Source organism: Drosophila bipectinata, chromosome 2R (genome assembly GCF_030179905.1).
Source record: "Drosophila bipectinata strain 14024-0381.07 chromosome 2R, DbipHiC1v2, whole genome shotgun sequence".
Classification (NCBI taxonomy): Eukaryota; Metazoa; Arthropoda; class Insecta; order Diptera; family Drosophilidae; genus Drosophila; species Drosophila bipectinata.
Genome location: NC_091737.1, coordinates 10,379,141 through 10,405,760, shown reverse-complemented (window position 1 = coordinate 10,405,760; position 26,620 = coordinate 10,379,141). Strand labels below are relative to the sequence as shown.

At 44.3% G+C, this 26,620-nt stretch overlaps 2 protein-coding genes across 3 annotated transcripts; both read right to left on the bottom strand.

Annotated features, from left to right (window-relative positions):
• Nucleotides 1-596: 596 nt before the first annotated feature.
• LOC108133189 (uncharacterized) lies at nt 597-11,209 on the bottom strand. Its single transcript, XM_017253009.3, has 5 exons — nt 10,596-11,209; nt 4,347-4,741; nt 1,942-2,162; nt 1,311-1,885; nt 597-1,061 (listed from the first exon to the last, which is right to left on the bottom strand). The coding sequence occupies exons 1-5, from the start codon at nt 10,783-10,785 to the stop codon at nt 700-702; spliced, it is 1,743 nt and encodes a 580-aa protein (XP_017108498.2). The 5' UTR covers nt 10,786-11,209; the 3' UTR covers nt 597-699.
• A 3,850-nt stretch (nt 11,210-15,059) lies between these two features.
• On the bottom strand, nt 15,060-26,420 carry LOC108133258 (uncharacterized). 2 transcript variants are annotated; one of them, XM_017253110.3, is made up of 5 exons: nt 26,307-26,420; nt 26,157-26,223; nt 18,370-18,691; nt 15,547-18,313; nt 15,060-15,487 (listed from the first exon to the last, which is right to left on the bottom strand). In XM_017253110.3, exons 2-5 carry the CDS (start codon nt 26,175-26,177, stop codon nt 15,292-15,294), a joined length of 3,306 nt encoding a protein of 1,101 aa, XP_017108599.2. In that variant the 5' UTR covers nt 26,178-26,223; nt 26,307-26,420; the 3' UTR covers nt 15,060-15,291. The 2 variants fall into 2 exon arrangements, with proteins under 2 accessions (XP_017108599.2, XP_017108600.2); XM_017253111.3 differs by having other exon boundaries at nt 26,157-26,220.
• Between the last annotated feature and the right edge of the window lie 200 nt (nt 26,421-26,620).

The window sequence follows — 26,620 nt, the reverse complement described above, 5'->3', positions numbered from 1 at the left end:
ACAAGCCTCTTGCAGAACAACAAAAACTTAAAAGCAAACGGCGCTTTAAGTGACTCCGACCGAAATATACTCTGACACTTTCTCAGTATATTGATTTTTAATGATTCGTAAAAATATATATACAGAAAACATTTTACTACTAACACTTAATCTTATTCCTAAATAAATTAAAAATGTATGCTGAAATAATAAAAAAATATAATATACAAAATAATATAATTTCTTTCGTCATTTCATCAAATAACGAATACCCGAATTTTGTTAGGGTAGCAAGCCTTAAAAGTAAGAAAAATCAAAATTTTGTGCGCTGGCTTCGAAACGAAATCGCACGCACACATACACCCATGTATGTGAATGTGTGACACGCATACATACAAAGATCAACCGAAGCGCAGGCCAACCTTCTTCATCGCGCTCCGTTTAGAGACTGAGAAACAGAAAACATTTAATGCGAGAATGAGCGTAAGATGAACGAACGATGAGCGTAAGAGAGCGTAAGAAATCCGCTCTGGGGCCTGCTGGGGCCTGTAGCAAGAAATTTTCGCGTCCATTTTCGTTGTATGAAATGGGTTGTCTATATGCTGTATGGTTAGTGATCAGAGTCAGTCAAAGAGATGTTTTTTTTTTGCTTTTCTTTTTTTTTTTTTGGTCTTAAAGATATTTTTTTCAGGTGCGACACCTTCTTGTCAGGCTTACAAGCTAGTTCGTTGGCTGTTCCTGCGGGTGTGGGCTTTGTTGCGGGTGTGGGTGTGGCTGCTCCACAGGACCAGCTCCTTGTGGCAGGGCAGTAGCTCCGGCCAAGGCTGCGGCTGCTGCAGTGGCTGCGGCGGCTGCTGCGGCAGCTGTTGTCGTGCTGGCCGCCGCGGCATCCAAGTTCAACGTGTTGCTGCTGGCCGCCTTCTGGTTGGGGAAGAGCACCGAGTAGGCCGGCGGCGGGTCCAGCTCCTCGTAGTTGGGCGGCGAGGTGGCGCCCAGCTGGTCCAGGCCTCCACCTCCGGCTCCATTGGCAGCGGCCAGCGCCGCCTCCCGCTCGTTGTTCACCGCATGCTGCGACGCGGAGGCTGCAAGGGAACGGATGGTTTCAATGTGAGAGCTCAAGCGACAACAGACAACTAGAGGGGATAGCGGGATTGAGGGATTACAAGGTTTACAGGATATAGGATAGTGAAATTTTAGCATCAGCGAGCGGAAAGTTAGACACGGTCATAGCACAGGAGTCATAGTTTCGGTTTTTTGTGATATGTGCGACAAGAGAACGATTTCAATGACTGTGCCTTACTTGGACTAGACTAGCGAGCAATGCAACATACCCCAGAGGCCGCAGATGAGCAGGGCTCCGCCGCACAGGAGCATTCCCAGCATCAGGTAGCCCCAGGGCCCGTACTTGGACAGGTCCGAGTGCACGCCGGAACGGGTCGAATTGCGACGTGTGAAGCCGCTTCCGGCTCCGGTTCCGCCCACATCAACAGTCTCATTATCTGGCTTTTGGGAGGACTCCCCGTCCGCCGCCGTCGTAAAGCTGGGGCCAATGGAATTGGGCGACCCGTCGCCGCCGGGCTTCTTCATATCTTTGGTGTGCACTTTGCGCAGGGTTGTCGTCGATGTAACCGCCGTGGAGTTATCAACAGCTCCATTACTGCCATTACGCGCGGGCTGTTCCTCCGGGCCCGAGGGCGCATCGTTGGCGAACAGATTGCGAAATACTTCAAGGGCGAACTGCTCGAACAGATCCGACTCCAGCCCGGCTGGCAGGTTGCCAACTCCAGGGCGATGCTGTTTCGAGCACAGCTCGTAGTCCTCATCGCTGTCGTACTCGTTGCTGTACGGACAGTGCCTGATGCCGTCACAGGCCAGCTCCTTGGAGATGCACAGGAGGGGCTCATCCCTGCAGGAAGTTAGAGTTAGTCTTGGACTAGGTCAGGTAAGGATTGTAAAGCTCACCCGATCCTTAGGCACTGGTGCTTGGTGCCATCCTTGCACTGCTCGCCCTTTCCCAGCACAGTGACCATCAGCTTGGAGCGCAGAGAGTGGAGGCCATGCTCCCAGACGATCCTGACGCGGCCGTGAAAGAGACGCACTGGATCCTCCATCTCCGAGGCGGTATCCTCCAGCTGGCAGGGATCAACCTTCCACTGTGCAGTATGTGGGTCCAAAGAGCTAAACTGTTGGCCATAAATATACAATATTAATTATAGAATCGCAAATAGAATCTTATAATTAGGGGGTGTTGGCTAAAAGCGTGTCTAAGTGCGTAAGCCCAACGTGCGAGCAAACAGTTTACACGATCGAACTGCCAAAACGCTAAAAGATCGCCTTCTCGGCCACGCCCACGCGATTAATATACGGACGTGACATGAATGGCTGAGTTCAAAACAACGATCTGTGCCCGGCAATCAGCGATCAAAACTGCGAATCCACGACAGAGGCAAACACACATAATGCAAAATTAAATATTTACGCTGGAAAAATACGAAACAAAAACCTGTGAAAGCCACGCCAGAAACGAGAACTACGAGCTGCCTGTGTATATAAAAAAAATATATCCATTAATATCTGGCCAGATTCTCTGGTTTTTTTTTGGTTGCGTCACGTGCGGAGTGAACAATCCGCTTGATAAGCTATGGATTCTACAAAGCTATAGATACCGGGGGGTACAGGTCGCTTTGTGCTCAAGTTCAATAACTCGGGCCAACTAGGTGGTCCCCGATGTAAGCTCGTCGCGTTCTTGGTAAACAACAATTAGTAGAGGTGTGTCGCCAGGTGGAACAACAACATCATCAGGTAAACCAGTTCTTTATAGAATAAAAACAATCATTATTGTGCAGTGCATCGCAGTATTTACCAGATTTTCTAGTCTTCTCATTAGAAGGAAGAAAATTCTGTAATTATGCGATGCGACGCATCAATTTGCACTTCTCACCGTCGACAGAACAAAGAAGAGCTCTGTACTTGACATGCAAACGTGGTTGCCTATCCCCCGAGTTACCCCAGTTCCCCAATCTCATACCCCCATCACCATACCCGTTCGCGAATCCTATGGTTTTCAGAAGCATAGTTTACTTTTATGGCGACGCTAGCTGTCAGCCAGTCAGCCAGCCAGGCAGCCAGTGAGTGAGTCCGGCAGTCTGTCAGTCCAAGCCGACAAATTTATGGCTACGCCTCGCATTGCCAACCGAAAGTGTTGCTGCAATTGGTGTAGCTGCTAGCTGATAGTATTACGGCTGCTAGTCTTCTACATTTGTTGCGTTTCGCTTCCCTGGCCAAATGAGACAAACGTGTTTCAAATATGAAAAGAGGCCCAGCCACATGGCTCTAACTGGCTCGCTTATGCAAATGGGATGGGATGGGTGTGATGGTAAGCACTTCGCGCTATAATAGTGATACTTCTCAAGACTTCTTAGTCACAAAAAACTGAAAGTTTACAATTTTATTTAACACCACACACTTTGAACACTACGATTTCCCCCCCATCTGTATTTACACTCCAGTTTTGAATAGGAAACTGTGGGATTTCCAGAGTTTGTCTTTGACGGAAAGTGAAATATTTCCACCCGACTGAATGTCAATGTCCATGAACAGTAGCACATGGGTAGAGTTTAATGGAAAGTTTCTTGTTTAATCGAGAACACCTTGACAATGTCAATGATCAGCTGACGAATTACGCTTTGGCAAACATTTTTCGCCCGTCGAGCGTGAGACAGTCGGCGGGTAATTGGAGACAATTTCAGATGTCAAACTGTCTCATAGGAAAGCCACAAAAAAGTAACAATGTCAAGCGTTAAATTATATGTAGTTTCATAACCCACCGGCACAGATAGATATCCAATAAGCCTGTAATGCTGCAGCCTACAAACTTAATCTATTCGACAATGAAATCGAAAACGAAAATTCTCAATTTCACGGCATAAATTAAAGGCACACTCCACGAATGATATAATAATACGACAAATTTGATGAACGATGAAGTCATAATTCAGGTGTAGGAGCATTCTTAATTGTGGAAATATACTGGCCATGTATTTATGAGTTCAGACTTTTGAACTTTTCGGTTGAGATTCTCACACTTGAATGCCGCGCATGCGCAGATACCAGCTAGCCAGTGGCAGCCAAGTGGCATATTCAAGCAGGTGATCGAGATAAAAGAAACTCGCAGATATATATAATGGTGGGTCTATAATTCGACCGGAAGGTGCAGAAAATGGCAACCTAGCACTAATCACCTATCGACAATTACACTGAAAAAGAGGAAACATTAAACCGGCAGGGAGATGGTTTTAAATAATGAACCTCTACAGGGTCTGGTTTTAATTTCAATATTTTAATCTGGACATCAGTTTAGTACTTACAATATTCAACGGGCAGGTCCGTCCCAGCACCCTGGATCCTTGGGATGTTGAGTTCAGACGCTCCAAAGGTGCAGTGGCCTCTGTAACTCCGCCCGACTTGGCTGTCCGACGGAGTTTCGAGGAGTTCGTATTGGAGGCGGCCATTATATTGGTGGGCGGACTGGTGGTGGCAGCTTCCGACGGCTGATTGAGCCGCAACTTGGGCAAAATCAGACGCACTATGAACCCGTAGTTCTGAGGAGCGCTTAGGATGCGGGAGCAGGAGGCGTGCTCCATGCCATAGGAGCCCGGCTTCAGCTCGATGATGAGACTAGATTCTTTTCCATCGCTCTCGATGAACTGCTCGTGCTGGGCACTGCACAGTGGCTTGAAAGTCGGATGTGGCAGCAGACCTCCTGAAAGAGACAAGTCAGAGTTCGGTTAGTGGAGCAGACACGACGCCTTGAATACGAATTTACAGCGATCTGTTAATTTCTACGCCGAAAAGAGGGGTATCTGACGGATGGCCATTTGTATGCGGAATCCATCATAGCCATAACTCAACCAAGCTAGCCCCCTTCCCAGTCGAATGCAGATGAAATCCGCAGAAGTTGTCAATCAATAAATAACTCGGGGGCAAATAAAAAACTTCACTCTGTGACAACTCTAAAAATAGAGAATTTTGTGTGAATTGGAATGAAAATGGATTGATGGATGGATGGATGGTTTGGTTGGCGCCGAAAGGTGTTTATCGCGTTCACAATATTTGTTTCCAATTCATGCACTTGTTTGTTTTTATTTGGTCGCTCTAAATTTCATCGCTGATGAAACCGAAATTCAATTAATGTGAATGGATTCTCTAGTGCGATAATTGAATGACTACAGAAACAGAAACCTATACAAACACCGAAGGCAAGTGGCCAAAGTAGAGGGGCTCAAGCTCGGGCCTCTTTGTTCAATTATTTTGCACTCGCTCTCGAACTTTGCGCCTCAAAGGTTAAAGAATCACACAACCACTATTAAGTACTTCAATTAATAAAATACAAATACAAGTGCAGGCACATTATAGCTGTCTGCTGCTGAGTTCGTGTAGGAAAACTACTTTTGCATTGTATGCCACAGAAACTTATCCCCACAACCATATTTCCATCCATATTCTGGGTCAGTGACTGCACCACATATACGTATACATACTATTATTATATTATTACTGTGGGCTGTTGCAACAGTCCCTGTATTTGTTATTATTCAGCCACCCCCGCTCTTCTTGCTGGGCAATGGCAATTGCCACACAGCATTTGCGAACTATTAAAAATTTTATTCGCCTGCCCATGTAAAAACAATTTGCATTTACTCCCCATGCGTTCGTATGGGGTGCAATTTACCAGCTAATTCTCATTTCGAACTTGACATTAATAGCCAAGTGGATCGGCCAGGTCTGGCCCACACGTGCTGACTGGCTGCTGCTGCTGCTGCTGGAGTTTCAATCATCGCTTTTGGCCAAAACGACAGTAAAGACTCAATTACAATCGGGTTAATGACACTCTTTCGACAGTTTAAAATGGCAATTATAACATATTTATTCAAGCCGATTGAGTTGTTCAATGGGGAGCTATATTTTGTATTCATTTTCCCTTAATGAGAGTTATTACTGAAAATTGTTATATTAAATTTAAATAAGAATTTAGTCACAAACAGAAGCATTTCATTTTCCACTTTGTAATTCGTTTATTGGGATCAGTGGGTCGAGCTTCGGGCTTACTTTTCTGAATATTTTCGAACAAATTGCAGGCATTCACTTATGCGATCAATGGGTTCAGTTACAACCAGCTACAAAATCTTTAATTAGTTGCAATTGTTGGAGAATGAAAAGCCATTAGCACTGTCGCACAATGGCTGCCACACAGTTAAGTAATGATTAAGGCTTATTTGACGGCCAACAGAGAGCCGTAAAGCGTCATTGCTAATTGGGTTAAAAGCACAAACACACACACACTCTTGGCCATTCGCAGTTAAATGCACACATAAATCCAACATTTGAATTAATGCTTGCCGACTTGGGATCGGTCGGGCTAGTCGGGAAAACATTAGGGCCAAAGGGGAGTTCCCCCATAGAAATGGGTTTACGATTCGGGGTTAACCAGCCAAGCGGGCAAGAAAGAAAGGGCTCTACACCAGTTACACCCAATTTTTTTTTTCACTAAACATGCCGTTAATAATTTGTCTTCGTTTTCAGAGCAGAACCGTGAATTTAAGGTTTTTAATTTTTGTTTCGGGAAAGCAGAACGCTTACCAGGGGAAAGTTAAGTAGCTAGAATTGAGAGTCAGTCTAAGCCCGACTGATATCCAACATGTTCGTTTAAGCAAGGTCAGGTCGGAGACTCACGAGTCCACATCTAAACACAAATAGCAAACAGACCAGCGAACAAAGCTAGACAAACAGGGCAAACAATTTACAGAAAACTGTTGTATAGTATGTCTACTTATCTGCCAATATCTCGCGATGTGTATCTTTTCGTGGCTTAGTGTGTATCTGTGTGTAGGTCAAGCCACTTCCATTTGAAAAGGGCACATTAAAATGCGTAGTCAATGCCGATCCACAAGTTGTTATACGAACAGCCCTATCTACAAAGCCAGTCCCCAGTACCCAGTACCCAGCAGTCGAGTGGGCCAGTTTCGAGTTGTTGTTTAGACTTAGATTCAGATTTAGACAAAAACGGAACTTGGCCAAGAGCGAACTGCAACTGCTCGTGCAGAGATTGTCAAGCAGTTTGAGGGCTTTTCTTTTTTTTTTTTGAGTGGCAACTGGGCATAATAAATTCTGTGGCTGCCACGCGATGCGGACGCGTGTTGCATGTTGGATGGATGGATGAATGTTGGATTCTCGGGTGCTGGATGCTGGATGTTGGATGCTGCTGCGGATTCTGCTCACTCGTCATAATTACGCCCGGCTGCCTGCCACGAGGGGTGGGGAGGGGATGGGAGGGGACTTGCTACAAAGCCCTGGAGCGGAGGGAACAGTAAAAGCGCACGATGGAGAGACACTCGAAAAAAAGTTGTTGTTAAAAATTACACAACACTCGCACATACACAGTGGAAACACACATAGCCGAGTGAACGCCACTCGAGGCACAAACAGAAACAAACAAAAACACAGTCTGAAAGTGCAGTTTGTAATACTCTTATCCATTTCAGGTATTATTCATCCAATATACCACTAAAAAGTTTTATATTTAAATGGAAGCATACATCTACCTTGACTGGAGGGCTCTTATAAGTATATACATATGTAGTATTTTTAAGTTTTTTGTAGAGCATTTTCTTTGGTGTCTCCTGGAAGCAAATCTATAAAATAATCTGGAGATGCAGTTTGTTATTCTGTTCTTAACTTGGGAAAAACTATAAACCCTTAACTGAACTTGAAACTTGCTCTTGCAATTCCAGAAATCAATAATTCATAAGCTTGGCAAAAGGAAACTTAAGGAATAATGATGCATTTATAAATAAAAGTTGCCTCAAGATCATAAATGGCATATAGTATTATTTAAATAAGAGATTTTCAGAGCATTACATCTCCTGCTTTGGGGGCACAAATCATTCTATTTGCTTTATTTTTTCATTTGTGTAGCTGCTGCTGAAATTGGGTCAACTATCAAAGTCAGAATGGCAAGGGTTAAGTGCTTGTCCCTCCTCTCCCTGTCGCCATCTCTTTTCTAGTGTCTCTGTCACCGTCTCTTTCTCTGGCCTCGCACCTTTCCCGCTCCACCCAGCCCCAGCCACCCACTTTTCCATTCCTGGCCTGCCTCCCTCCCAGCCATGTACGTGCGGACAGCGAGCCACATTTCCCGTTGGCCAATTTTCCTAATAGGTCAAGCGAATGTGTCATCATGTTGTTGCTGCGGCTTCTCTGTGTTGTTGTTGCTGCTGCCGCCTCTCTGTGGTTGTAGTTGTCGTTGTCGTTGTCATTTGTCTGTTTGCCCAGCTAAAGAACGACAAAATAAATAAATTGTACTATAAACAAGAATTCAGGCAAGGAACTCGCCGTTTGTTGCTACAGCTGCTGCGGTTCTTGATTCTGCTGATGTTGCTACTATTCCTGCTGCTGCTGCTGCTGTTGCGTGCAACACATAGCCAGACCAGACCTAACGGCAACTGTTGCTGCTTAACTGGCCAAGCAGTCAGAGTGGCGTGGAAGCCAGTTGAACATGACTTCTAATGGCCGCATACATAAATCAAAGCCCCATTTCAGCGCTTGGCACAAAAGTACAATTGCACAGAAAATAATTGCACAAAAAAATCCGCACCCGCGAGAACAGATTTAAAGAGATTTTCAGGATTTTAAGTTTCTAAAACAAATCCAGTTTCCAATTCTATCTCTTTTGCATTTTAATTAAGCGATTTCCCGTCTCCATCTCACTTGATCTTTTTGGCAAAAAGTTCAGCGACAGGCGAGAGTTTCGCAAAACCGGTGGGTGTGTGTGGGAATTGGGGAATTTTTGGATGCGGCTGGGGGTTGGGGGTATTGCTGCCAATTGAACCCAGATGACTTTGAGTTGCACAGCAAGGAGCTTTCTGGCTCACAGCTGCAGATAAAAGGTGGAGCTCCTCCACAAGCCACAGATGGCCGCTGCTGATGGCAACATATGTTAATTCTATTTGATATTCCACAACAGAAACGGCAAAACAGAGCTTCAAACCAGTTTGCACATACACATGCGATATGTATGTAAATGTATACGTACAGTGGGCTATGGCTAAGCGTACATATGGATGTTTATGGGGGGATAAATAACACTACGCTCTTGGGTCCAAAACAGCGACTCCGCCATCCGGACGCCCCCTCCAGGCTTGTTTCTTATTTGCAAAAAAAAAGACGCGCCACGTGATTGTATTTCGAGCGTAAACAATATCCCCGAATCGAGATTCGTTTATAGATTTGGATTCAAATTTAAGCTGAGCGCGTGGATGTTCGGGTTGGGGTTTCAAGTTCTAGATTTAAGATTTTAAACAAATTTTGTGTAAATGGGTACTTGAACTCTTCTCGTTTGGACTTCTGAAATGTCAGTGGACCACTCGCCCTCGACGGGTGTACTTTGATCTCGGCTTTAACCCGCTGTGTTGCAACAGATTCCGTCGCAGACTCAGTCTCAGATCGTGTAGCTTGCCATTCTGGCTCTTTGTTTGGGCCATAACTGTATTTCAATGGCGGCAATGAGGTCGTCTGGCGGTTGGGTTGCGTTTTCAGAGTCGTTTCTGTTTTCTGAGCTCCCCCTCGCCCCCGGCATTGTGTTTTCAGTTTTTCTGTTTTAGGTTTCACAAAAATAGCTATTTTTTCTTTCTTTTATTTGCATTACATTGTTTTTGTTTCTGTTTTTTATTTTTTATTTTTAATTTCTTGCCGCAAAAACTTCCGCGTGACGTGTTTACGGTTTCTCGCTTTTCTCAATTTTTATTGCAATTTCTGCCCCCAACCATAGCTTTCATCCATTAAGTGAGTCACCAAACTTAACGCTTATCAGAAGCACAAGGCCTAGAGGGTCATGCCTGGGGAATTGGTAATCAAATATGGCTTTTCGGCTGAAATTAAAGCCAAATCATTGTCGGAGGGAGCCATGTGCACATGGTCCGACGTTGGACGGGGCGGAGGGTCAAATGCGGTTAAGATCGAGTGTTGGGTCCCAGACAACCGGTTTCCGAAACAAATAATCGGTGATAATATTAAAAGCACACACAACAAATGACAGTGGTTCATAATAGAAGTATATTCTACAAATATGGACAAAAATGGAATGGATGACTAAAAAAGAAGCTACCCGTACAAGAGTTAAGATTAGGCAGCTACAGTGAAAATACAAATAATGAACAGTTTTCGGATCATATCTTATCATATAGTTTCTCTTGGTCTGTAGTTTTGGCAATAAAATGAAAGTTTCGTTTTAAAGACTTGATCTTATTACCAGATACTCTAGAGTCTAGACTGATTCACCCAAGAAGTCCATCCGAACAATGAAATGAAAGTTTCGTGTGTCTGTGGGGGGATGTTTGTCTTGAGTCTGATACATGAAACTGATTCCCCGAATCTGTAAATCTCAAAATATCGCAATTATGGCGAAATGAACTCTTCAGGCGCCGCAATTACCGAGGCGCCTTCACACTATCCTCCCACCCTTTCACCATTGGGGAGCTTGGTGGGGTTCACACCGTTTGCACACAATGTACTGGGGGACTGATTAAAATACGAGCATTTTCCCAGGCCTATTGGAAACTAACCAAAGGAGACCGCTGCACTCTGGACGATGGCGGCGCTGGCCACCAGGAGCGTGATCCACGCCCACGCGCTGTAAATCTGCAGAATATGATGGCTGCCAGCGCCGGCGCCGGCACCGCAGTTGCGTCGCTGCGGCTGCTTGTGTTTTTGTTGGTTTTGTTGACTTCTGGCGCAGCTGACGCAGGACGCCATTTTTATCTGGTTTTTTTTTTCGGGGAGGTGGGTTTTATGATAGTTATTTGATGTTTTATTTTTAAAACGGCTTTTAGAGCCGTTGATCGTGGTTTCTGATATTGAATTTCACTCGGCGCGACTCTCACACAAAAACAGTTATAAACATACGATTCACACACGGTTAGTTGCGCAATATTTCGCAATAAAATCGACGTCGGCTTGGTCGCCTTCTAAAAACTAGTTCGCAAAAGATCCGTTATATCGCGATTAAATACATGTACCATATAGCGTATCCGCTCGCGCGCCCTTTTTTCAAAGCCGAAAAACCGAGCCAGGCGGCGACAGACTTCTGCTGCTTCTGCTCGAAACTCGCCAACAGCGAAATTGCGAACTTGCGAACCTGCTGCCTGCTGCTACGACCGATCGGAATATAGTGAGCGCAGCTTCGACTTGGGGGGCTACGTTAACGCCTCTGCAGAGGCGCTACCCGGATCGGAGAGTCTCGGCATATAGATGGCGATCACGGAACCGTGAGCCAGCAAGAGAGCTGAGCCCGAGTGGGGGCTCTCTTAAAGCTTAAAACCATGGTCTACACAGAAACAAATATGGTAGGTTGACTGGTTAGAATGGATGGATAAGTGGGAGATTAAATGTAGTTTTTAAGAAATTTCTACAAGAAATTTAAATATGATAAGGTTATATTATTTCTCAGAGTGTTAACTATCTTATTGCCTCCTGGAATAGTCATTTCATCAAAACTGGGTCTGATATTGTCTCTAGTGATTAATGATTAGTAATCTTATATTCGATTTCTTAGAAATCAGAATTAAGCTTTATAAGCTACATGTATGTATGTATTTAAAACCTGAAGTCTAATAACATGAACCTTATTTTTTACATACATACATATGTAGGTATTTTATGTACATAATTCTATAATATTAAAATCATAGATTCTTAAAATGAGTTTTTTATAGAAAATCATAGTCGGATTGGTGTAAATTTATTTTGGCTTTGGTACATGTGAAGAATGCAACTTTTGGTTTCTGTGTAAGAGCCATAAAACAACTGTAATGCTGCAAATCAACTAACAAAGCGGGCCGACTGGCTAAAAGACACGAGCCAAGGAAGCAGCTGAAAGAGAAATCGTGAATAGTCAAGGAAAAAGGAGAAGGTGTGGGTGGCAGAAGAGGTTCTCCTTCATCAACCAACAACAACAACACAAGCCCCAAAAAACAACAACAGCAGCAGCAATCAGTGCAACAATTCTGTGCAGCTCCTCTGACTCATGGAGCTTACGCCGTCAAACGGATTTTTGCATACGGCTGGTTTTTTCTTGTTGTTGTTGTTGTTATTGCTGCCCGTGTGCCATATATATTTTTTTTTGTGGTCTCTTTTTTTTTTTTGAATTTAGGGGGGAAAGGAGTGATGGGGATTTTGGGGGTCTGTAACCCAATTTTCAAACGAGTCAAGTCGGTATGCAGAGCAGAACAAAGTGTGCAAAAAAAATCAAAAGGCAAAAAACAGAAAACAAAATACAAGACGTTTGGGGATATATGGGAGACAGAATACGAAAATTACAGAAAAAGACGCTCGTTCGTCTGAGGGAAAAAATCGAAAGCAGTTCAAACAACATGTGTCAAAAGGGGATGAGCACGAAAAATACATCTCAACCGAACGAGATGAATGCATGCCACATGGTGCTCCTCCACACTGCGAGTGTGTGTGTGTGTGGGGCAAATTGGAGTTTACCTTAAGCCCGACGAGATGACAGGATGCGGTGCCAAGGCCAACTGATTCACATTCGGGCTCGGAAAGTGGGTTAAGACCCAGTTGATCCCATAAATTTAAAAATCAAACAAGGAAGATGCATGAATGTAAGCTTGAGTTCAGGGCTTTCTTTTTTAGGTGGTTAATTGATTAAAAATTTAATGGAGAAAATGATCCTTGGAAATATTTGTGGGAATAAAATCTTCCAGAAACTAAAGCTTCTTAAAGCATAACTGCAGTTTGTCTATCCAAAGTAGGAGTTCTTTACAACCCAAAAACACACACAAATTTTTGTAAAATATGGCTAGTGCCCCCAAGCTTAAGTTATGTATTGGCTGGCATTCCCTCAAAGATTTTCCAACTTTCCCGCCAGTTTGAAAGATTTTTCAACTGGCCAACGCGCCCTGGCCACAAAATATTGAAAAACTCTCGCACATTGCATAAGCCAAACAAACATTCAAAACGGATTGCCACCGGGCCCGCTTTTTGCCGCTTTTCCCCCATTTGGCCGCCTCCTATCTCTGACTACTCACTCTTGGCAACAGAGCACAGCACCAATTCAGCCGGTATTGTAGGTATGTACGGTTAGTGGATGGATGGCCAACATGAAAAACCAGGCTTCGCGTTGTGTTTTTTTTTTCGGTTTACGAGTATGTGCTGGTGCACTTTTTGTGCTGTTATCGCTGCATTTGGCTGTTTGCCAGTCTACGCGACTCGCAAGTCGCTAGTTGCCAGAGTTTCCAGTTGTAATTGTTGCTGCCGGGGCAATGGATGTTGTTGTTGTTGCTGCCACTGTGCGTAGTGGTTGCAGCTAAAAATAAACTGCATGTAATTATAGTCGCTGCCCGCGACTTGTTGCACCTACCGAGAGTGGTTCCAGCCATGCCCAAAAACGACGATAAAGCTAAAAACCCATCTACCCAACTCGCCAGGCAACTGAGCACAGAGCGGAGTTTAAGAGAAACCAAGACACGCAGCTGAGGCACGAACTGCCAACTCTTTGGGCCAACTCTCTCGCGCTCTTAGCCAGCTTCTAGTCACGTCGACCGATAACTATAATGACTATATAGCTGGGTCACGTATGCGTGTGATTTGTGGGCGCTGCAAAATCTTGTCCTGCTTTGCACGTTTAACTTCTTCTTGTTTACAGATTGGCGATTGGTGGTGGAGGTGGAGTCGGAGTCGGAGGCTGGGGTGGCCACCGGCTAACCTTGGCCTAAATATAGGGGCCGACCTGAGCCGATCGAGGCTGATCTGAAATTGTAAACAAATTATATCTGCGCATGTGCCAAGAAGTTATTTGTCCAACCAGAAACAAGTTCAAGAACGTCAACATTCTAGAACGTTCTTGAATTAAAAATTACTAAAAATTAGCTATAAAAATGGTTAGAATAACATTAAATATTGTGTACTTCCCCTAAATACCGCTTTACATATTCCTTACACCACTCTTACATTGTAATACTTACATGCACAGTGGCGCCGCCTGTAAACTTGTCTGTTATTGGTACTAGTTTGCTTTTTACATCATACATCGTTTCTACATGGCAGACTTCATTTGATGTTATAGTAGGGCCAATAACTAAGCAATATATTGCAATACATTTGTATTAGTATAATTAAAATATAAATATAATTACAAGAAAAATAAAAAAATATTGTAATGTACTGTGTTTCTGTCACTTTTTATTCAAGGTATTCAAGGTATTTTCCATCAGATTCCGAAAAGGAATTCAGGGCTGAATCAGGGCTATAATCTCCTTAAATCTTTATCAAAATATCGTCAAACCAGAAAACAAAACTTTTTACCCATTTTTGGCCAAAATAATGATGTTACCTCTATTAAAAAATTTTCAAAAATTGTGTCAAATTTTAGTAAGATAGATTTTGGTTAAAATTGAAAGTTCTCGATTATCTAAGATCGGAAAAGTACAACACTCGTCGGATAAGTATTACCCGAGTTATGACTAATTCCATGAAATTTATAGACGAAAAAACCCATCTTGGCCACGTTATCGTAAAAATGAAAAGGGACATTTGTGACCCATTTTTGGCCGAAACTATGATGTTACCCCTCGAAAATGTTCCAAAATTTTGGTCAGACTTTATATATCGATTGAAATTGATAGTTCTGGAAGGTCCAAGATATGGAAGGTATAACATTAGTCGATCGAACAAGTATTAAAAGTTCCCTGGAATTTAAAGATGCGAAAATCTTCCTTGATTCTTGACTAATAAAATTAATGAATACACGTTTTTATAAAGATGTTCAAAGATTTCTAAAACAGTCTAAAGATGTTCTCAAACCTTTTAGGTAAGAAGGTTTCAGGTTCTTATAATAATTCTTCTTATAATTTGTAATAATTATATGTTTATGTAACATACAATCTCTCTCTGACTCCTGCCATAATACAGTTCCAAAGACTTTTGTTGAATTTTCATTTTTATTTTAATATTTTTACGTAAATTAACTTAAATAACTATAATTGTAACATCAGCATAGAATATTTACAAAATGGAAATACTACGAGAGGATTGGATGCAATGCCGTGATCAACGTGAACGTGTTCTTTTGTTTTTGTGGAAATTGTGCAACCTGAGGATAGAATAAAGTTGGAGAAAAAAAACTAGAAGGACTTTATGTAAATAATAAGGATAATAAGGACTTTCAGGGGCGCACAATGATCAATGTCTAGTTGAGAAGCTAAATGGCATTTTGATGTGGACTTCGGCGGCTCGACTCGTAATCGATCTCTATCTGCGGCGCAGATGCATCATGGACTCCAGCGAACTGGGGTCCAAGGTGGCAGCGTGCTCCAGATCCTCGGTGCTGGCATTCTCCTCGGCCACGTTGACAAACGTGCTAGAGAGTTCGCCATTCAGGCGATTGATGCTTCCCGTTCCAATATCGTACATGAAGATCTCCTGCTCGGCGGATGAATCGCTGGATCTGGAAGATGGAAAATCGGTTAGTTAGTAGGGGTTTCCCTTCAAGGAGGCTATACTTACTTGGCCACCAGCAGCACAACGGACTGCAACTCCAGATCCGTGCGCGCCTCCTTCTCCAGCCAGCGCTTGAAGTTCTCCTTGGTGGGCTTCTTCACCAGCGTTTTGATGAGCTCACCGCCAAGGAACTTCACTTCCCTGCTAACGTCCGACGCACTCCTCGCCTCGCTGCTGCCGGATGCTGGAGCTTGTGCCTCCACCGGAGCCAGGACCACTACGCTTACAATCCGCTTGCCTTGGAGCTCCTCGCTGTCGGGGATCGGGAATTGGGCACCATTGATCTTCAGGGGAAGGTAACGGTTGTACTGCTGGCGCTCGGCCAGATCCACGGGAGTTACCACAGTGGCATCTGTACGCAGGTACTTGTCACTGACACTCTGCTCCTGGCCAGCATCAAATCGCACCACCTTAACGTCGAGGTTCTGCTTCTGGGGCAGCGAGTTAGTCTGCTTAACTCTGTCCAGTTGCTTCTCGCTGAGGGCCACCTTGTCGCCATTGGGCTTGACTACGGTCAGGACCTTATTAGTCTCGGCAATCTGGGCACCACCTCCGGCTCCGTAAAAGTGTTGCAAGTGCTCGGCTGGCAGATTCTCCAAAGCAATGTCTCCCTGCTTGTCGTAGTCCAGGATGGAAATGTCGGCGTTGTTGAGGATTCCGGAGGAGAACAGTTGCTGGCGCAGATCATCGGGAACTTCGTCAGGCAGTTGGAGCAGGGTCTGGGAGGCTTTTCCATTTGGAGCTGAGGCAGGAGTGGTGGTGGGGGCAGCAACCGGAATGGGAGCGGCTTTGGGAGCTGCTGGCAACTTGGGCTGATCCTTCTGATGGCGCTGCTCGAGTTCCTTGAAGACATCCGAATGGAAGGTGGACACACTGAATGGCGAGTTGTCCGTGGAAGTGGCACTAATCTGGGAGACAGCTGGTTGCCTTGGCTGTTGGGCGAAGTTGGTGCTGGCCTGAGCCTGGAGAGCGGCGGCGGCTGGCTGGGCATTCACGTGGACAACATGCTCGTTCGGGGCCTGATTGTACTGGCTGTAGGTCACATAGTTGGCCGAGGGGGGCACCGGGGTCACCACCATCACCTTCTGACCATGGGTGGACTCGGCATAGACGGGAGGCTGGGGCGAAGCCTCGCTGGGGAAGCTGGAGAAGTGAGACTGTTGCTGCTGGTTTCCGGATGGAGAGCTAGCGGTTATGTAGTGTCCCGACACCGTGGGACCCAAGTTGGGGGCGGGCACATCATGGATCACTTCATTGCGAGTGCTGCTGTAGGCGAATTGCTGGTGCTGTTGCTGCTGCTGGTATTGCTGCTGAGGCAGGGGGGAATTCTGGACAGGATTGTGCACCGTCTCGGTGATGTGTTGCTCGAACTTGGGAATAGACTTCAACAGCTCGGTTTCCTTGGACGGCTTGATGTCGAAATAGCTGAGGCTGCTTTGGTGGTGTTGCTGCTGCTGCAACTGATGTTGCTGTTGCGGTTGCTGCTTCTGTTGCGAGTAGTATTCTGGTGGGGGAGTTGGCGAACGTACCACAAACTGGGGCTGTTGCACGAACTGGGGCTGACGCACGAACTGATAAGATTGCTGCTGCTGTGGCAGCTTCTGTTGCTGCTGCGGCTGATACAGTTGCTTCTGTTGCTGTTGCTGGTAGTTGACGTTATCCAGTTTTACGGGCAGTGGCAGAGGCTTGACCTGGGCAGCCGGGGCAGGTGTGGGCCTGAACTTAACGGGCTGGTATGGCGCTGGAGTGATACTCTTTGGCGGAATAGTTGGGAAGAATGGCACCTGGACTTGCTTGTTGGGTGGCTTCTGGTATTGCTGTTGCTGAGGTGCCTGTTGCTGCTGCTGCTGTTGCTGGTGTGGCTGCTGCAGATGGGACTGCTGGTGTGGTTGCTGCTGATGTGACTGCTGATGCGACTGCTGATGTTGCTGGTACTGCTGATTGTGGTTTATGTAGTACTGAGACTGTTGCACCAACTTGTTGAAAATCGTCTGCGATGAAGTAGACGGCAACTGTTGCTGAGTGATGCTAGGACGCTGCTGCTGCGGTTGTTGCAGTTGTTGCACTTGTTGCTGCCCTGCTGGCTTGGGGTAACTGGGCGGAGGACCAACCAGAGCCTGCGGTGGCCTGAAGTAGTTGTTGCTATGCTGGACCGGCAGTTGCTGCTGATGTTGCTGGTGTTGATAGTTGATGCCCGACTGCTGGTAGTTTCCGAACAAGTGATTCGCAGAAGGGCCGGATCCCCGAGCAAAATTGCTTTCCCTCCCGTAGTCCGCACGGGTGTTGCTCACCGATGGTGGAAGAGCCACCACTTGTCGCTGGATACTCTCGGCATCGTGCTCCTCCAGAATGTGCCCGGTTTGATGTTTGTTCTCCGCTCCAAAGGACACGTGAATGCCCGAGTTGCTGTGGAACTTTTCAGAGTCCGGGTGAATAATGGTCCTCAGCGTGGTGGACTTGACGGGGGGCAGTGGAGTAGCCGCGTACTGGATCACCTCCTCCTCCTCTTCCTCCTCCTCTTCGTTGTCATCGTTATTCAACGAGGCGATGGGCGATTCCAGGTGCAACTTGTTGTTCTGATCCTTTTTGTAGTTGACGTAGAAAACGTGGACCTTCTCCTTCTTCTTTTTTTTCTTGGTGACAATGGGCTGGGCCGGCTCCTCGGCCAGAGTTTCATTTGCATCCTTGATGATGATCTCAATGATGGGCTCGGGGGCTTCCAAGTACTGAGGGTACGGGGCATACGATGGTCCAAAGTTATTTGAGTATTGACCTGAAAGGTAAGGATTTTTTAAAATTTGTTTTCTAAATGTATGCACTTGTAGTTACCAATGGCATTTTGTCCATTGTAGAAGCCGGTTTGGGGATAATAGCCTGCCGTGTTGTCGACATAGCCAGTCCTCCGACTGGCCACTTCGGGATACAAATAGCCGGCATTTCCGAAATCGTACAAAGTCCTCTTGCCACGATTATCGCCCGGCTTCAAGGCCTTGGACTGTCGCGTAGCTTTGGTTGTCGAAGTTGGCTCTTTGGTCGGCTTCTCGGCCTCAACTTTGGACTTTTCCTCGGTCTTTGGTTTCGCCGTGGTGGTGGTGCTGGTCGTGGAGGATGAAGCTGCCACCACTCCTATGGCCAGCAGCGTCAGCGCCAACTGCAAATTGAAAAGAAAGTTTTGTGTTAGTGCAACTGACAAAAAGCAAACAAAAACCAAAAATAATTTAATTAAAAATTCGTGGAACTCGGATTAAATTTGATTAGGTCATACGGGTAAGAAGATAAAGATCTGCCTTGAAAGCGAAATTAATTTTTTGTCGGGAAGCTGTTAAAACTCTAACGAAAAAATTTGAAAATCTGAAAGATGCCGTAAATCTTGGAGATAAAAGTTACACCGTGATTCCTGTAAACAAATATTTTAATTGATATTTATTTTTTGTTTAGAGGCGACAAGGTCGAGACCCCGACAAGAGACCGCATCCAAAAACATACTTTTACCCGGTCGAAATAGAAGATGGCCGAGCAAATTGGTGAATGCCAAAAAAGGCGAATTAAAAACGCAATAAACGCAAACAGCACCAACAAATTAGCCCAACAAATGGTGGACGTGTTTTTGTCTATTTCGGTTTTGCATTGGGTCAATGTCAAGTTGCGGCTGAGATGGCTAACGAGACGGAGCCGGAGATTGGGATGAAAATATGGAGAGGCTGGAGATTGAGATGTCGACCGCAGAATTGACACACCGCCAGCGTGATGTGTTAAAGGCAAGGCTCGACCTCAAGTCAAGCATTTCGTTTCCGACTCGATTTGCGATATGGTTAATCAGGGAATTGCTATGGCATTGAATCATCACCAGTTGCTTGGCGGAAAAAGCAGTACACAGCACAGCCTTTATATTTTGTTGCTTTTGTTTAGCCGTGAAAGTTGCCATGAAGTGCGGCGACGAATTTCAATTGACCGGCCCCGAATAGCACCGAAGTCTCACCAGTGAGCCAGTTTCTGGGCCACGCCCACGCAAAAATGCCAAAAGCTACAGAAATGGAAAACTCAATTCTGTTTCACAGCGCGACTCTTCAATTTTTCTTTTCAAACTTTCCAAAACTGCACCTGGACTGCAAATGTCAGATGAATGGGCGGAGTGTGTGGGCGCGCTTGACATTTGATTTGTATCTATATAATAAAGAGTACGCGTACGAATATAACACATTTTGATGGCTTTAGCCGAAAGTGAAGTGAAAATAATACACACTCGACCGACAATGAGAGTTAACCCACTATAAGACACAGAAAGAAAACAGCAATTTGTTTATTGTTTACGGGGCCTTTGAAAAATGTTTAAGAAATGATTAAAAGTACTTTTAATTGTAAAAGAATACGAATATTAAAACCTCTTTTTAATAAAGAGAATATATTTTTCACACTTTTATTGAAAATAAACACCCAGTTGTATATATTTCAGTGTATATATCATTTTCTGTCTGTCGATCGGCATCGGTGGCGTATCTCACGGTAGTGTTAGCTGATTATGGCATCTACAAGGCATTGTTTTTGGGCCTCATCCATGTACCAGCATATCCCGCCCAGTGTCATGTCAAAACGGAAGCTGGTGAGACCGTGTTTTGACAGCTCTTGGGACAGCCCTACTGTCTGAGTTCCTTTTGTGTTCGCATTGTTTTCACATTTTATACTCGTTTTTTTCAACACGCATTTTGACAGCTTAATGACACTATTTTTAATTGCAATTATGATGTGCAGACTGCAGTCGGTTGGTCGGCGTAGTGATGTCACTGCGATACACTCACTTTTTTCGGCTTAATTTCGTTTTTTGGGGGGAGGAGGTTATGCCATAACCTTTGTGAGCCACATAATATTTACTATATGCTAATCAAAACCCACACAAACAATGCGATTATTCAATAGTGACTTCCCAAAGAAACTGTCACATTACCATACCGGTGACCAGTTAGATGAACTGACCTAACCCTTTGGCTATGCCCAGTGCGACTCCAGACTCGAGACTCAAGACTCGAGTGTGTTTGTCCAGTAGTCGATCCCCCAAAGAAAGCTCACACACTCCGCTGACCACATACAATGAGTAAATGTCAAAGATTTGCCAAAACAAAGCCAAACACACTCCATAAAGGAAACAAAAACTGAAAAATGAAAAACAAAATGTATATATGGTAACCGAAAAAAAAAACCAAAAGAAATAATCAAATCAACAGCACCATCGACAGCGCGAACAGCCAAAAGCAGTTCATGAAAAGAAAGATGCTAACAATGGGAGAAAGTTACTGAGTTGCTGAGTAAAAAACCATCAAAAATCATCTCATCTCGAGCTGAAGCCAGAGCCCCAAAAATACTCGACAGCTGAACTCGCACATTAACATAACGAAAATGTTTACAAGCCAATAAATCTGATGTCAGCCGGCAACAGTTTTCCTCCATTTGGCCAAAACAGAGAATTATGCAACCGAAATATTCATTAATAAAGTGAAGAAGACAGCCAGACAACCTGACAGAAATCTTTTGGCAAGCATTTAGTGGGCAGGTGTAAATCAAGTCCAGTCTGGGTGCTGTGCTGACCACTCTCCTGATGCTAACTGCTGCTGTTGTGTAATGTCCTAAATGTTGTAAATGTTTTTGTTGGGGGATGGTCATAGAAGTCATTGCGATAAACCAGCGCCATCTCCAGCATCGGCAGCGGCACCGGCTTGAAGCTAACAAGCTGACCGCAGGACTAACAACTTGTGGCATGTGGCTAAGTGAGCCGAGAGTGGCAGCTACAACTGCCTGTTTACAAGCGGCACGTTTTTGCGGTTGGTTTTTCGCTTTTTGGTGTCCAACGATTTGCCAAGTGAAATCTGCTGGATGAATGAAACTAGTCGGGTAAGTGCAACTGACAAATTGTCCGGAGCGGTTCTCATGTAAATTGTGTTTATTTTTTCGACTGCAACTGGCACAAGCACATCATAACCAGGCCCAGACAACCCGGCCTAGACAAAAAAACAACCCGGCTAACTGCAATCATGCAATCATATGCACTTGATGATGAACAGTTATGATATGTGCCAGATGATCTGCCATTGTTTGGCCTGCCTCTGTCATGGGAGTAGATTGCAGATACTCCTCTGACACGGCACTATGTACTGCTAATTCTGGCCACCAACATGAAAGTCATCTCTGTGAGAAGTTTAGTTAAGAATCGCAACTTGTCTGCAGGCCAATTAGCCGAGTGGATGGTAAACGTCAGTCATCGCATAACATTATGCAAAGGTTGCAGACAACTTTAATGTCCACAGAAATGATATGCCAGCATTGAGAACACTGGGACAGCCCACACATAAAACAACGTATATAACCGTAAGTGACATCATTTCCTAAAAGAAAAAAGCTGAAAGAAATAAACTGAAGCGGATGTAAATAATGCGTCACTTTCGCGTTTCGTTTTCGCGCAAAATTGCCAACAATCGGGTAAATCCTTATAATTAAATCCCAGGCCCTGGTTGCATAAGCCATGGAGATCGAGACAGCTGTCCAAATGGAATAACTGTACCGCAACCAGCCAGATACCCAGTCAGACAGCCGGCAGGAATGAAGAAAGGAAGTGCCGAGCTCAAATTGAGGTGTAGAAAATGTGCGACTTGCGAAAACAAACGAAAGACTCAAGCGACAAACTTGGCGTGCGAGCACAGCGTCTCGATTCGCTCAGCCGAGTTAAATGGTGTAAAAAAAAAAGAGCCATGTACGAAAATAAAACATTTATCGTTTTCATTCCGCCGTCATTGTGTTTTTTAGAAGTGGCATACACCGCCGCCAACGAAAACGGAAGTAAGCGACACACCGCCGCCACCCGGGAAAATGTGGACCAGGCCATAAACACTTTCGGCGGGGGGGTGCCTCACTTCATTTCAGTTCAGATAACGCCAAAACGATGACGGCTAAGAGAAACAAAAGGTGAAAAATATGATGAATTATTAAATGAGATGAAAAATGAAAGTGTTTTTATGCTGCTTCTGCGACTGTGGCGGGTTAAAAGTACACAACAAAAAAAATAACAGAGTGCCATTGTATTTAAACTGAAAATTAATTTATATACAAAAGCCTTGTAAAGCTAACATTTATTTTATAAACTATATTTTGATATATTCTATACAAATATTTTATTTTTATGCAAAGTTTTTGTTTAGAAGAAACTAAAGAAATACAAGATTTCCATAACAACCTAATAAAAACTGGTTTAATTAAGGAAATCTATCATATAATGGTGCTATAAATTTGTAAGTTTACGAACAAGATAAAAAATCTTATAGGAATATAAAATAAATGACAACTTTGCCCCAAAACATAGCTATTACTTTTTTCCGTGTGTATATAGAGCCCCAACGTGACATGGATTGGCCCCGAGAAAGCTTGGCGGATGAAGAAGGTCCACCTGCCGACAAGTGGCAACTTTTGGAGTTCCGTGCGTGCTCAGCGGGTGTGGGAAGTATCTCTGGGCTGAATCTGAACAGCGGCGGGTTGGACCTGTGCGTGAGCCCCGCCAGCAAAGCTGATCTGCATAATGGGCACTACTGGCAAACGATGGGAGATGAGGCTGTGCACACTTTGGAATCCGTTGCATGCCGAACAAATGTAAAAGTTGTCCGACCACTCCAAGGGATCTCGACTACAAATGGGCGAGCTCTCGAATTGATTGCAGGCTTTTCCTCATTCGAATAAGAGCGCCAGCAATTGTGACAACCGCGGGTCTCAATTGTAATTTGACCAACTTCTTGCAGCCAGCATTTCACTTTGGCAGCATAATTTATGCAAATACATATCTAGTTGCTGTTTGCAATCTTTACAATCTTTGCAATGTGTCAATTGCAAATTACTCAGTAATGAGTGAATTGAAATGCAATCGAACAAACATTGCGTATGTGACAAATGCAACAAAAAAAGCAACACTAACGAGTTATGCAAACGACGACAAATCAAGCAAATTAGCTGGTAAGACACGAATGACCAGGCACTGCCCATGTTTGCCACCGAGTGGCAACAAAACAATTGGATAGCGCAAATATTGCCACCGAAAGGAGGCGAAAACGTCAGCAGAAACAAAAGACTTAGGCAACGAACTCGTGCCACCAAACGAAAGTTAAATCCTAATTTAGCAGCCACCAAAGATGGAATGGGCTGCAAAAACCAATCAAATGATACAATCCCAAATTAACTAACCAATTTCTGTTGAGGGCGGTCAGTGGCAGGTCGTCTTGCCTGTTTTTATGGCTCACTTTTAATTACTTAACCTAAGCGATCAGCAAGGTCGTTGCATAAAATAAATAAAAATCAAATAAACAATCGGTAACCCCTGGAAGAGAAGACATGCATAAATTAAACAGATCGGGTCGAGACTCTAGCTGCTGATAGCCACAAAATATTTACACAAATAGCCCAGCCGGAACCACGATGAACTCTGGCCGCATTCACGACCGTTACGCAATGCTCTCTTTTGCCTTCTCATCGCCAGTGAAATGTTTTTTTTTGTATTTTTTTTTGGGGGATAATTAAAAGCGCCTAACATGTTAACGCCACAAATTAGTAGACTAGCTAAACGACATCCGAACAATTTCAAATCATCATTAATAATCAGGGGGACGCGGAGGATGGGAATGCGTGTAGTCAGTGCATTCAGAGAGAAGCCGGCCACTTGGGCAACATTTAATTAAATAAATATCCTCCGCGGATGACCACTGACCACTGCGGATACTTGCTGTAATTGTGAGTCGAACACAGAAATTGTCTGCGGTCGAAAACCGCATTCCAAAATATGAATTTCGTGTGTCGCCGCAGTAGCAACCTCATCGTGGATCTGGCGGATGGTACATTCACATTTGGCCAACCAAAAAACTGGCTGCTAACAACTCGTCTTCAATTGCAAAAGTTTTCCTTTTTTTCCTCGTATTTATATATTTTGTTGTTTTCGGGGTTTTCGGTGGCTGGACAGCAGCAGTCAGCGCATCTCTCGATTTCGATCCCGGCAAGGAAATAATTGAACTGGAAGTGAAAGGTGCATTCCTTCTCGATAAAATACAACATCGCAGGGCTGCACTCCGAAATTCATAATAAATCCAAATTCGAATCCAAAGTCCCAAAGAAGACGAAATAAATCCAATCAACTTTCTACACTCCAAGCACCCAAATGGCCAGTTTGCATGCGTGCAGCATATTAAAATATGCTCAACCTCGGCCTATTTGGGGAAATACTACTACGACGAGCCAAAAGCAGGTGTCGTGAATAGCCGCTGGTCAAAAGCCCCGGCCACAGAAAGTCAAAATAGCTAGCCAAATAGCCAACCTAGCTATTCTTCTTGCCCCAAAACAAATATGCTACATGACAATCAGCATTTTCTTTCTTTCATTTTCATGTGCTCGAAAATTAGCCGTGAAATGATTTCCTTAACAATTGAAATAATGATTTTCTGGGCCAAACTTTTTACTCTTTGGCATTTATTTACTTGCCCAATTGCAATAGAAGTTCAATAAACGAAGTCACTTGTGTATGGCTTTTGTAAAGGTTACACACACATCCCATTATTTCATGATCCAAATAGCAATCGCTAATGATCATCAAGGGGATTTTTCGGCTGCAAAAGTTTAGAGTCATCTCTGGTTAGGTTTTGCAAAAGCCAAAATCTGATGGCCATTTGGCTCCGAGATGGTTTTGAAAGGCGACGAAGGCGAATACGAATACGAGTATGAGTATGGGTATAAAAAAAAGATACAGATACAAAGGCAGAGATTGAAAGGAGGACAGTTCCAGATGTGCTTGGGGTTTCATGTTGATTTTGTTGATGATGCAGATGAAGATGTTAAATGAGCTCTCTGACAACCAGCTAGCCCCTCCAGCAATTCTACAGCAGGTGGCTGATTGCATGTGATTTGATATTGCAAAAGGGATGTGATTGTGTAAATAATGGGTTGTACTGGGGAAGGGGGGAAAATTGGATTTTTCTGATGAAAAATAATTGATTTTCTGGTGATTTCAATGTCTGAAGTTGAATAATGATTAGGGTAATGAGCTTTGCTTGGTTTTATTCAATTTGGTACCCAAGATCTAATTCCTTAAACCAATCAAAAAATCCCTTATCCTACAAAAAAGATAGGCCCTGAAATTTGTTCAATAACTCGGGTATTTGTTTATCCAAAGAAATGTGCAAATCCATGGTAATGCTAACAAGGTTCGGGAAAACAATGAGACTATTTGCAGACGGAGCACACACATGTGCCATGCGCATCTCATGGATACGGATCAGATCCATGAGATATGCCGACATTTCTTCGCGTAACAAGTGCCAAGTTGAAGTGTCAGAGTCGCAGGCAGCCAGCCAGTCCGGAAGGCAATTTACACTTGGCTTACTTCGCTCCAGAGCAAGCTCTAGGGCTTCGTTTTCTGGCCCGCCATGTAATGACACAATTTGTCAATGTCAATGATGGGGAAAAGGTCGCCAGCTGGAGTGCACAGGCCGCAGGTCAAGCAAAGCATCAACACCTCGAATTTTAAGATTAACGAACCCATATGGTTACATAATTTTCCACTTTATTTTGGGGTTTTGCCCCTAAATAAACCATCCACTTACCAGCAATGGCAGAGTTCTCATCGCGACAGGATGTTTATTGTAATCCGGAGTTCCTTGAATTCGGCTGCTAAAAAATTAAAATTTTATAAAATCAGCACACGCGAAAAATATGAAAATACAAAATCAAATTCAATGATGCACTGCACCCACTTATTTTCTGGCAATTATCCTTGGACGCGAATCAGGATAACGGTATAATCACGGAGTGGCACGCGCGGAGCAGTCGTTGGAAGAGCAACCAAGCCGAGTCGCTGCCGAATTGTAACTGAAACTTGAAACCGTCTGCAGGCGTCAAGTTGGCCAAAACGAAGACGACGGCCTGAGAAGAAAAGAGAGAAAACCAGCCGAGAGAGTTGCGGCCCGAAGACGACCCTCGTTTAGCTCATGAGCTTTACGGTTCAACTTGATGATTCCAATACCAGATTCAAGTATTCTCAATCATAAAGCATCGAAAGTGAATCTGG

What these genes read in the sequence shown, in the direction of transcription:
- LOC108133189 (XM_017253009.3), bottom strand. Translation starts at nt 10,785, where the DNA reads ATGGCGTCCTGCGTCAGCTGCGCCAGAAGTCAACAAAACCAACAAAAA. An exon ending in GAGTGCAGCGGTCTCCTTTG is followed by an intron (nt 4,742 to 10,595) that starts GTTAGTTTCCAA and finishes TGTCTCTTTCAG; the next exon opens with GAGGTCTGCTGCCACATCCG. An exon ending in GGACCTGCCCGTTGAATATT is followed by an intron (nt 2,163 to 4,346) that starts GTAAGTACTAAA and finishes TATGGCCAACAG; the next exon opens with TTTAGCTCTTTGGACCCACA.
- LOC108133258 (XM_017253110.3), bottom strand. Translation starts at nt 26,177, where the DNA reads ATGAGAACTCTGCCATTGCTG. An exon ending in CAATGGACAAAATGCCATTG is followed by an intron (nt 18,314 to 18,369) that starts GTAACTACAAGT and finishes CTTACCTTTCAG; the next exon opens with GTCAATACTCAAATAACTTT. An exon ending in GTTGTGCTGCTGGTGGCCAA is followed by an intron (nt 15,488 to 15,546) that starts GTAAGTATAGCC and finishes TCCATCTTCCAG; the next exon opens with ATCCAGCGATTCATCCGCCG.